The following is a 12327-nucleotide window of genomic DNA, read 5'->3' as shown; positions in this document are numbered from 1 at the left end:
GTTCTTGCATTACTGTACCTGCTCCTGCTGTTTGATTCTGGCAGTCATCTGGCTGATCTCCTCTGAGCGCTCCTTGTCTCTGGTCTCCAGCTCACGGAGCTTCTTCTTCAGTTCAGGGATGGAGTCAGAGGTGAGGTGGAGCGGGATGCTCAGGTCACGGATCTGAGCACACAGTTCCTCCTTCTGCTGCTGAAGGTGCATGACCTCCACCTGACTCTCCTGAAACACACAAACATTATCATACACACATCATGTAAACATAAATACATCAAGTGAACATGCAGGAGCAAAAACACATACAAGACAAACATCACACACACAAAATCATACAAACATAAAAATACAAACAACATCAATACAAATAACACACATAAACATGCATGCTTATACACACATACATACACAAACAATTATACATATCATAAACACAAACTCAAAAGCAAATATACAAATAAAAATTGCACAAACACAATGCACACATCCAAACAAGCACAAATGCAAAAATACACATAATAATAAACAAACTTAAAAGCCAATACACAGAAATTGCACACAATGCAAACAAATCATATGAATAGGCCTATGCAAACATAAAAACACAAAGAATGGCAAAATCACAAACAAGTGCATAAAAAACAAACAAAAAATACACATAACAATGAAAAATAATGGCACACATAAATGCATAAAAACGCAAATTCACATATACACAAGATTTACACACACAAAAACAATTATGCAAACAAGCACAAATGCATGAACACACAAAACAATCAAACACACAAAATATTGCACAAACACACAATTAACAAAAAACATAGATACATACAACAGACAAGCATGCATGCACATACCATACACAAACACACAAAAGCAAATGCACTCAAGCAAAAATTGCATAATGATGCAAAAAAAACAAAAAAAACAATCACAGACACATAACCACACATAAACACATGTATACAAACACCCAATTATACAAACAAGCACAAACAGTACACAAACACAACAGCAAATACAAACACACAATGCACCAAAAAACTAACAATTACAATCACCAACACACAACCAAAAATCACATAGTCATCCGAACAGATACAAATACATCATATTCAAATATAAGAATGCATAATGTAGATATAAATGTGTGCCTGTGTATTTCCCATGTATTGACCTCTGACCTCTATCAAAGCAGTATAAACTTCACACATTCATTCATTTTCCTATAATGACAGTGTAAAGTTACATTAATCTGATGAACTCAAAGCAGAACTTTTCTCCTCTGCATATTTGGGATCTCTGGGGACTCCGACAGAGGACACCTGGAGTACATGGGCACGATCACAGATGGTGGACACTTGACCTTTGACCTCAGCCCGTACCTTGAGCGTCTTGCGAAGGGTGAAGATCTCTGCACCGAGTGTGGTATTCTCCTGGATGGCTCTCTCTTTCTGCTCCCTCTCATTATCAGCCTGTTCCAGCGCCTGGGTCAGTTCGCTGTCAAACCTACAAACAAACACACAGAGACACACGTTGGTTTTTGTGGTTTATGGGGACTCTCCATAGGCGTAATGGTTTTTATACTGAACAAACTGTGTGTGCTATTGCCCTACACCAACCCTACACCTAAACTTAGCCCTCACAGGAGACTTTGTGCATTTTTAGATTTTCAAAAAAACACCATTTAGTATGTTTTTTAAGCCTTTTGTATTACGGGGACATAGGCAGTGTCCTCATAAACCACCTTCATATTGTAATACCTCTGTCATACCCATGTCATTATACAAATTTGTGTCCTCATAAACCACATAAACATGCACACACACACACACACACACACACACACACAGGGCTTGAGAATGCATATTCAAGCAACCAGTGAGCGTGGCACTGAATATTAATGTATTATATGTAAATGAGACAGACCTCCTCTGTTTCCTGTCCAGCTCGTGAGCGCGGCCCTGCAGGCTGTGTGTCAGCACGTGGGCGTCCTGAAGGTCAGAGGTCAACCGCCGGCAGTGGCGTTTTAGCTCTGTCACTGAGCGTTTGGATTGATCAAACTGAGACTGCAGTTCCTGGACCTGCCACACAGGAGAGATAGAGAGACAAAGATCATCAGGAAGGGACCATGTGCCGCCCACTGGACATGACAGGGTGACAAACATTTCATCTGTAATGTTTTATATCTGAGCTCTTAATATATTCAGTATGTCATAATATTGTTCATATAACGACTTGGACAGTGTTAAATAAATGGCATACACTGAGTCTAGCTGTCAGAAGGACTACATTTCAGTAACTATACACTTATTAGTCTAGTTTCATAAATGCTTGTGTTCTCTTAACAGTTGCTTAGCCTTCAATTAGAATAATGTTTGTGAATTAATGATAATAAATAATGCTGTATTTAGAGTTTTCAAAAATATGTTTATTTCAAATTCATATTTTATTATTTTAAAAACGCAAACACATATTTTATGCTTTTTTATCTATACAATAACAATTAATTACATTTTATTATTTTGTATTTTACATTTTTTATTTTTTTATAATTTTATCATTTCATAATTGTATATTTTATTTAAAAGCCTTTATATTCTATAATGCACATTAAATTACTGATGCTCTGAAGACAGCTTTTTAGATAATTAATAAAATAAATAAAAATAAACAATAGTACCTTATACTGTGTGACAACATGCCCCGCTACATGTTAAATGAGCTGTTTCTTTTTCCTGGGCAATAATAAAATAAATATAGATTTGTGTGTGTGTGTTGAAGACTTCAATTTTTTTTGTATTGTATACAAAATCTAACTTTAGTGTTATTTGAGTAATATTTAAATACTACAATATTAATAATAATTTGAACTAACTTTCATTTTTTATTTTCAGTTTTCATTTTAATTTTAGTCTAAGTTTTAGTAATTTTGTTGTCCTTTTGTCATTTTTATATACAGTATATATATATATATATATATGATTATCATTAAAGCTTTTATCTAATATGTATATTTTCTTTTAACTTCATTTCAATCACTGAAAATTTAAATGTTGAAGTTAACTATAACAAAACTAATCAAGACCATTTATGAAAACTAAAATTGAGTGTTTGGTGCAAGAAACCTTGACTAATACTATAAGGTGTCTCTTTAAAGTCATAATTAATATAATACTTAATATGAATACCTTTGTATCCAGCAGCTGACGGGCCTCTTTCTCACCCTCAAGTCTTTCCTCTGACTGCCGCAGGCGCCTGCGCAGGAACTCCACCTCCGTCTGCGCACATTCCAGCTGCAGCTGCAGCTCACTTTCTGCGTGCACATGCAGGATTCACACACACCCATGCAAACAGTCATTACCTTTCTTCACCAGCATGTTTGATTGCATCTACGCTGAAGCCTGTCTTACCTGTCGCTACTCCGCTGAGAGCTTCTTTATTCTTGACTTTCTGTTTTTCTTCCTCTAACTGCCGCTCGAGAGCCTCCAAAAACACTTTACTCTGGTCCACACGACTCTGAGACACAGCACAGAATAAACACACGGGCCTGACACCCACAATTCAACAGGAGACACAGCGGTGAGGCGTTTGGGACAATATGACAGTCTATATTTGGAAAAGCATACTAATCATACTTTTTCTGAATTATATAGTATGTATATTGTGCAAAATATGCAAATTTTCTATATGCATGGGATACATTACCTACAGTACTAAATTTGCTGAAATGTGCAATATACAATAAATTATTAGTACTGTATCCCAAAATGCATTGTCCTCGACTTGACCTTACATTTCTAGTGTGACAAATGAACCAGTCATTTTTGAACCAGCCACAATTTTTAATGATTCATCTCTTTCTCGAACTCATTTATGTGGACTGTCAAAAGAAAAGGTCTTTGTATATTCTTCTTTGTATATCTTTGTATAATGTAAATTACGTTTCACATTTTTTTATAATAGTAGGGACACAGGATATAAAACTGAAACCAAGAGGCTAAAATTGAAATAGCATATCTTCATCTGGCAGAAATATTAAGAGTTGTTAATTATACAAGTGCCATGCATATCTATCTAGATATATAGATAGATTTTGATATGGTGTAAATATACTGTATGCAACCTATTATTTTTTGTATGTGTTGTATAAAAATGCTAATTAACCCTTTTTAGATATTTTTTTATGCACAGATAATGTGCTTATTGTGCACTGTAAACATACTGTGATGCAGAACTAATAAGAGTAGCATGATATTCTGAATGTTGCCATTATAACTCATCACGTGGACACATCATGGATAGTTTGTGATGCAATTTCACCAATTAGAAAGAGAGATATGGAGACAAATGATGGGTGGGCTGTACCTGCAGTTCCTTGTTCTCTTTGGCGAGGCGCAGTCTCTCCGTGCGCTCAGTGTCTAGAGCTTGACTCATGGCCTCCCCTCTGAACCTCTCATCACTTAATTCAGATACAACAGCCGTAACCTGCACACACACACACACACACACCATCATCTGTCAGTGTCCCAGCAGAAGAGCTGTTCATTCATCAGCGGCAGTCATATGACAGAGATTAGCACTTCATGAGCCGATCACAAGTGAGTTTGTGTTAATATGCTTTCACTGATGAGAATTCATAACCAGACTCCATCCATCATTCTGAACACCGACTGCTAGAAAATTTGATTTTGAGATTTCTGATCTGACAGTATCATTTCATATGTGGCTCTGGGGGCACGGCACAAACACATACCTTGGTCTCCAGGTTGTCTGCAGTCTGACGCAGCTCATTTCGTTCTTTCTCTGACTTTTCCAGACGTCTCCTAAGAGCAGTGATCTCATCCTGAACAACAGAATGTGATTCAATTATAATGGAGTGAAACAAATCTGATAAACAACATCACAGTCTAGACAGTCTAGACAGACAGACAGACAGACAGACAGACAGACAGACAGACAGACAGACAGACAGACAGACAGACAGACAGACAGACAGACAGACAGATAGATAGATAGATAGATAGATAGATAGATAGATAGATAGATAGATAGATAGATAGATAGATAGATAGATAGATAGATAGATAGCAAAGAACATAAAAAATAAACAAAGAAATTAAGTAAAATTATGACAATTAATTGCACATGGAGAAATATTTTTCATTTTTGTTGCACATATGTACTTTAACTACACAACTATCATTTTACAGATGATTACTGGACAGCTTGATTATTTAGTGGTTTAAATATGATGTATAAAATGAATGTGTCAGTACCTCTTTGGATCTGTCAGTACCTCTTTGGATCTGAGCCGCTGGTCATCCATGTTGACATCCAGAAGGGGGCGCACTCTGCACAGCAGCTTCCACCAGCTCCAGCGGGCCACTGCGGTGAGGACTCGCACATTTCTCTGAATACAGCTCAGTGCCATCTGCTGAACCTGATCCCAGATCAGCACTCACATTAGACGCTGCATCAGACCCACACTGACACAACTACACACAAGACTGGAGCACTATTACTAAAGCCCATTAAAAGCCGTATTTTACACCTTTCCAAGAATTTAATTTCCCCCCTAAATTTAATCATGTAATATTGCAGCAGAGATTTCATAATTTTGTTTGATTGTCCATTTTACTTACTCTCACTGAACATTGGGTCCCTATAAAGAGAAACCTCACTACAGAGAGTCATCTCTGAGCCCATATCTGCAGATCTATAAACATTGGCTGATCCAGCAGAGGACAAAAAGAGACTCACCTTCATACGGCGGTATTTCTGGCGGCCCAGGTGACCCAGACAGGACGCTTGAAGCTGCATCAGCCAGCCGCTCAACAACTGATCTCTCTGCTGATCTAAAGACCTCAGGACACCACGCTTCATAAACACCTTCATAAACACACATCAGAGTGAGAATGACCTGAAAACTTCAGAAGTGAAGGATAAAATAAAACCTGTGTATGTTATAGGTACATGATAGATAGATAGATAGATAGATAGATAGATAGATAGATAGATAGATAGATAGATAGATAGATAGATAGATAGATAGATAGATAGATAGATAGATAGATAGATAGATAGATAGATAGATAGATAGATAGATAGATAGATAGATAGATAGATAGATAGATAGATAGATAGATAGATAGATAGATAGATAGATAGATAGATAGATAGATAGATAGATAGATAGATAGATAGATAGATAGATAGATAGATAGATAGATAGATAGATAGATAGATAGATAGATAGATAGATAGATAGATAGATAGATAGATAGATAGATAGATAGATAGATAGATAGATAGATAGATAGATAGATAGATAGATAGATAGATAGATAGATAGATAGATAGATAGATAGATAGATAGATAGATAGATAGATAGATAGATAGATAGATAGATAGATAGATAGATAGATAGATAGATAGATAGATAGATAGATAGATAGATAGATAGATAGATAGATAGATAGATAGATAGATAGATAGATAGATAGATAGATAGATAGATAGATAGATAGATAGATAGATAGATAGATAGATAGATAGATAGATAGATGACTTTTGCTCACCCTGCTTGCTCCTAAAACAATGCTTTTCTTGTCCAAATCCAGATCAATCAATAATTCCTCCACAGCCTGATATAAAGGGATGCAAACACAAACAGACAGAGCTCAGGCCCACTTTTGGAACAGCAGCTCCCTGAATCAGTGAGGGCCATTCAAGCAAAAGCTGGCTAATCAATAAACAAGTTAATAAACAGGGAAATACATAACGTCATCATTTGACATCATTAAAAATAAATGACATTTTAACAGAGGGTAATGAGGCGCGTGTGCGCCGTGGTGATTCAGGATGTCCAGACCTTCCTCTCGTCTGGGGTAATGAAGACAGAACCGTATCGCTTCATTATGGGAGCAGAGAGGGCCTGAAAACGACAGCGGAAATCACCCAGGGTCATGTGCTCAGGGTAGCCTACAACACACAGACACAGAGATTGCCGTCTTTGAAAGGACATTTGGTACTAGTCGACTACACAATATGGGACCTGATTTCGGTTTTTACGAGGAGAACCCAGCTGTTTGAGATGCAGCATACAACCTGAGCAACTAATCATGACTTTACCACAAGTGGTTAAAATCTCCACTCTTAAAGGAGTAGTTCACCCAAAACTGAAAATTTGCAGAAAATGCATTCACCCTCAGGCCATCCAAGATCTAGATGGGTCTGTTTCTTCATCAGAAAAGAAGATGGAAAAAGATTTGGAAAAATGTAGCATTACATCACTTGCTCACCAATGGATCCTCTGCAGTGAATGGGTGCCGTCAGAATGAGAGTCCAAACAGCTGATAAAAACATTACAATAATCCACAAGTAATCCACACCACTCCAGTCCAGCAATTAATGTCTTGTAAAGAGAAAAGTTGCGTGTCTGTAACAATCAAATCCATCATTTACATGTTTTTAACTTCAAATCATAATGGAGTCCATAATCTATAATATTGCTTTCTTCAGTGAAAAGTCGTTTCATCTGAATCAGAAGATTAATACGCACAGATCAAGCACTGTTTACACTCAAAAAAATTACTCTTTGAATGAACATAAAAAAATCATGGAAAGGATTTCCACATGATTAACTTGCTTTATTTCAGCATTATGCAATTCTGTTATTCCAATTTAATGTACTTACGTTGGGTCAACTTAATTTATTAAGTTTGATTCAACTTATTTACTATGGTTGGGCACAGCTTAATTTAATAGTGTCAGCCCAACTAATTAGCAATGTTTTGGACCAACTAATTTATTTAAGTTAGCCTAACAAAAGTGCTTAATGCTGAAAGAAAGCCATTTAATCACATGGAAATCCTTTCCATGATTTAATTACATTACTTCAAAGAATAGCTTTTGAGTTGAATAAATTAAAACCTTTTTAACAAACTCTAATGGTGGAAACAACACACAACAAATGAGAAAAGGTGCAATCAAATTGTATTTCCAAAATTATAATGCACATTGTTTTACACAGTTGAGTTGCTTGTTGATAACACAAGGAAATATATCTCAAGTTTGTTATGAGAATACAGGGAAATGGGCCCTCTCACTCGCATCCCACTTAATCTACTCTTAACATTTGCACTTTGTACATCTTGCACCTGTGGTTTTATGTGATGGTGAACTCACACAGAAGTTAATAAAAAATATTTACCAAAGTTAGAACATGTTTTGTATAAATATATATTTAAATTTTTTACATTGAAACGTAGGGACATTTTTTAAACAAGTTTCAACAATGTCTACAGCATGGTTGGCATCAAGGGTAAAAACAAGACAAATGGAGATCTTACAATAAAGTTTAACTCCCGAAATTTGTAAATGTTTAAACTTAAAAAAAATTAAACATAGCTTAGTCTTAAAGGGATAGGCCGAACTATCCCTTTAATTTTTTATGAGAAACTGAAAAAATAATTCAGCATACAGCTTTCCTTAAGTGCCAATAGACTGGACCTTGCATCAGAGAGAACATTTTTTAATAAAAACAGAGCACAAAAAACCTCCAGATGAACTGAACACTGATATACAGGTCCTTTTCAAAAAATTAGCATATTGTGATAAAGTTCATTATTTTCTGTAATGTACTGATAAACATTAGACTTTCATATATTTTAGATTCATTACAACACAACTGAAGTAGTTCAAGCCTTTTGTTGTTTTAATATTGATGATTTTGGCATACAGCTCATGAAAACCCAAAATTCCTATCTCAAAAAATTAGCATATTTCATCCAACCAATAAAAGAAAAGTGTTTTTAATACAAAAAAAGTCAACCTTCAAATAATTATGTTCAGTTATGCACTCAATACTTGGTCGGGAATCCTTTTGCAGAAATGACTGCTTCAATGCGGCGTGGCATGGAGGCAATCAGCCTGTGGCACTGCTGAGGTGTTATGGAGGCCCAGGATGCTTCGATAGCGGCCTTAAGCTCATCCAGAGTGTTGGGTCTTGCGTCTCTCAACTTTCTCTTCACAATATCCCACAGATTCTCTATGGGCTTCAGGTCAGGAGAGTTGGCAGGCCAATTGAGCACAGTAATACCATGGTCAGTAAACCATTTACCAGTGGTTTTGGCACTGTGAGCAGGTGCCAGGTCGTGCTGAAAAATGAAATCTTCATCTCCATAAAGCTTTTCAGCAGATGGAAGCATGAAGTGCTCCAAAATCTCCTGATAGCTAGCTGCATTGACCCTGCCCTTGATAAAACACAGTGGACCAACACCAGCATCACTGACTGTGGGTACTTGACACTGGACTTCAGGCATTTTGGCATTTCCCTCTCCCCAGTCTTCCTCCAGACTCTGGCACCTTGATTTCCGAATGACATGCAAAATTTGCTTTCATCCGAAAAAAGTACTTTGGACCACTGAGCAACAGTCCAGTGCTGCTTCTCTGTAGCCCAGGTCAGGCGCTTCTGCCGCTGTTTCTGGTTCAAAAGTGGCTTGACCTGGGGAATGCGGCACCTGTAGCCCATTTCCTGCACACGCCTGTACACGGTGGCTCTGGATGTTTCTACTCCAGACTCAGTCCACTGCTTCCGCAGGTCCCCCAAGGTCTGGAATCGGTCCTTCTCCACAATCTTCCTCAGGGTCCGGTCACCTCTTCTCGTTGTGCTGCGTTTTCTGCCACACTTTCTCCTTCCCACAGACTTCCCACTGAGGTGCCTTGATACAGCACTCTGGGAACAGCCTATTCGTTCAGAAATTTCTTTCTGTGTCTTACCCTCTTGCTTGAGGGTGTCAATGATGGCCTTCTGGACAGCAGTCAGGTCGGCAGTCTTACCCATGATTGCGGTTTTGAGTAATGAACCAGGCTGGGAGTTTTTAAAAGCCTCAGGAATCTTTTGCAGATGTTTAGAGTTAATTAGTTGATTCAGATGATTAGGTTAATAGCTCGTTTAGAGAACCTTTTCATGATATGCTAATTTTTTGAGATAGGAATTTTGGGTTTTCATGAGCTGTATGCCAAAATCATCAATATTAAAACAATAAAAGGCTTGAACTACTTCAGTTGTGTTGTAATGAATCTAAAATATATGAAAGTCTAATGTTTATCAGTACATTACAGAAAATAATGAACTTTATCACAATATGCTAATTTTTTGAAAAGGACCTGTACTGGGAAATGGGGCCCTGCCTTTATACTCACATTCCCCTTCAAGATTTGCACTTACACCTGTAGTTTAATGTGCTGGAGTACCTAAACAACAAAACAGAAGGTACAACTTTTCTGGTGTAGCTTTTGCTATGGCGATGTTTCTTAACGGGAAAGCAGTGTTTTGAGAACTTGTCCTTTGTTGGATAGTTTGTTTCCATCCAATTCCATAATGATCTTCTGCAGAACCTCAAAAGTGTACTTGAGCTCCTGGGGGTAGCTCAGGTTTAGCGCGTAGACAAGCCCCAGCAACATCACCACAGCAAAAGCTACATTGCCCAACTCACTCATCACTTCCACCCCCTCCAGGACAATACCAACATCCGCGGGGTCATCGCCAGGCTCTGCGCCTTCTTGTCGAATGACAAAGATTCCAAATACTGTCTCCGCTATGGCCATTTGAGTGCTTTCATCGACATCCTGTGACAAAAAATAAAATGAACAAGGACAAAGATTTTTTTACTGATGTGCATTACATGCATATTTATAGCACACAATCTTTACAGTATTACTGTAAAACAGCTATCACTAACTTGATCCATATTCATAATAATGCAAATGTAATCAAATAACCAATTGACATTAAAATTGTTTAACTGAGTCGGTGAAATACTTCAACTAAGCCATACCAAGGGCCTGTCTGTTGTAATCATGAGTTCAGTGTTAGTTATTCCATTCGAATAAAGGTATATTGTCTTATTAAAGGAAAAAAAAAGTATGGTGTGTGTGTGTGTGTGTGTGTTATTGTCTGAGAGAAAGACAAGGAGAGAGGCTCCCAAACCGGCCCGGTTATTTCCAAAAAGATCAGTAATAAGTTACTTTACCGCAAACAGACATTTGATACACTGTTTTTGTTCATGTATAGAAGAATTACATGATGAAAAAAAACAGGCCAAATAATTTGTATGTGGTAGTGAGTTTTTATTTAAAGGATAATTCTGGTATTTAGCACTTTGAGTCTCTTTTCTGGTTTATGGATGAACTAGAGTAGTGGACACAGAAATGTTGACGATGGGTCCTGTCTCGACTATTTGACTCGTTTAGATTCGCCTTTGACCGCTTCAGTGGCTGGCTACGAGCATTCACAAACATGTCCTTAAAACAACCCTTAACGTTCGTGTTCAAAACTGTGCAACTCACCGAGTGGTTAGTGGTGTTCGTTGATGATTAAAAACAAATAGCGTAGCGAAATGCAGTTTCTGTCGTGTTTTATTTGGCATTTTGTAAAATCCCATTGATTTCTGTTGGAGGACTCAGTGCTCGTTGATATTACTGCGCTTCAGACTCAAATATCGAGCGGAAGTTTATACGCAGTTGTGAGGTATCTGAAAAAATAGTTCCACTATAGCAAATAACACGGATTGAAATCATACATTGCGCCGATATATTTGTTTTTAATCATCAACGAACACCACTAGCCACTCAGTGAGTTGCACAGTTTTGAACACGAACGTTAAGGGTTGTTTTAAGGACATGTTTGTGAATGCTCGTAGCCAGCCACTGAAGCGGTCAAAGGCGAATCTAAACGAGTCAATAAGTCGAGACAGGACCCATCGTCAACATTTCTGTGTCCACTACTCTAGTTCATCCATAAACCAGAAAAGAGACTCAAAGTGCTAAATACCGGAATTATCCTTTAACTGCGAGCCAACTATCGTCACGTATGTAAGCATGAATGTGCCAGCATGACATTAACGGCCTGAGTACAAAAATAACAAACAAGCATAACCAAATATTGCTGAAAATGATGGACAGTCTGCTGATGATTTTATACACATCGTTTTGTAGATGGATGAAAACAGATTTTATCTTACCTTTTCCAAATGAACTCCAGGCACGCCAGGCAAGTTCTTCATGTGATAATCTCGTTATTTTCCGAAGCACGCGGTTTGTCATCTCGCGTGATCTCGCTAATCCATTTTCGGTGCAAGATCAGTCTGACTATATTGAATCACGTTATCTCAACATGACTGAATTTAACAAATGTTAATTTGTTGAATTTCATGCTTATCCTACATTATTTTATCACGTTCACCTTTGAAACATGAAATAATTTTGTTAAAATTACACGTTACGCTTGTTTTAATGTAATAACCAGCTAATTTCCTTTTTTT

General features: G+C 37.4%; 2 protein-coding genes across 4 annotated transcripts in view; both read right to left on the bottom strand.

The window, feature by feature from the left end:
• LOC306865705 (unconventional myosin-XVIIIb-like) overlaps positions 1-12327 on the bottom strand; it is a 55435-nt gene that overhangs the window by 19283 nt on the left and 23825 nt on the right. For all 3 annotated transcript variants that reach the window (XM_079410459.1, XM_079410457.1, XM_079410458.1), the window contains 11 exons: positions 6873-6982; positions 6580-6645; positions 5761-5889; positions 5297-5440; positions 4754-4843; positions 4366-4485; positions 3411-3516; positions 3189-3313; positions 1927-2081; positions 1383-1506; positions 19-219 (listed from right to left, as the gene is read on the bottom strand). In XM_079410459.1, coding sequence (XP_079266585.1) covers positions 19-219; positions 1383-1506; positions 1927-2081; positions 3189-3313; positions 3411-3516; positions 4366-4485; positions 4754-4843; positions 5297-5440; positions 5761-5889; positions 6580-6645; positions 6873-6982 — 1370 coding nt within the window. The remainder of the gene's footprint in view (positions 1-18; positions 220-1382; positions 1507-1926; positions 2082-3188; positions 3314-3410; positions 3517-4365; positions 4486-4753; positions 4844-5296; positions 5441-5760; positions 5890-6579; positions 6646-6872; positions 6983-12327) is intronic.
• On the bottom strand, positions 7980-12142 carry LOC306865706 (uncharacterized protein). The gene is made up of 2 exons (XM_079410460.1): positions 12028-12142; positions 7980-10633 (listed from the first exon to the last, which is right to left on the bottom strand). The coding sequence occupies exons 1-2, from the start codon at positions 12067-12069 to the stop codon at positions 10319-10321; spliced, it is 357 nt and encodes a 118-aa protein (XP_079266586.1). The 5' UTR covers positions 12070-12142; the 3' UTR covers positions 7980-10318.

This window comes from Barbus barbus (assembly GCF_936440315.1).
Source record: "Barbus barbus genome assembly, chromosome: 47".
Classification (NCBI taxonomy): Eukaryota; Metazoa; Chordata; class Actinopteri; order Cypriniformes; family Cyprinidae; genus Barbus; species Barbus barbus.
The sequence above is the reverse complement of the archived record's forward strand: the minus strand, read 5'-3'. Positions and strand labels throughout refer to the sequence as shown.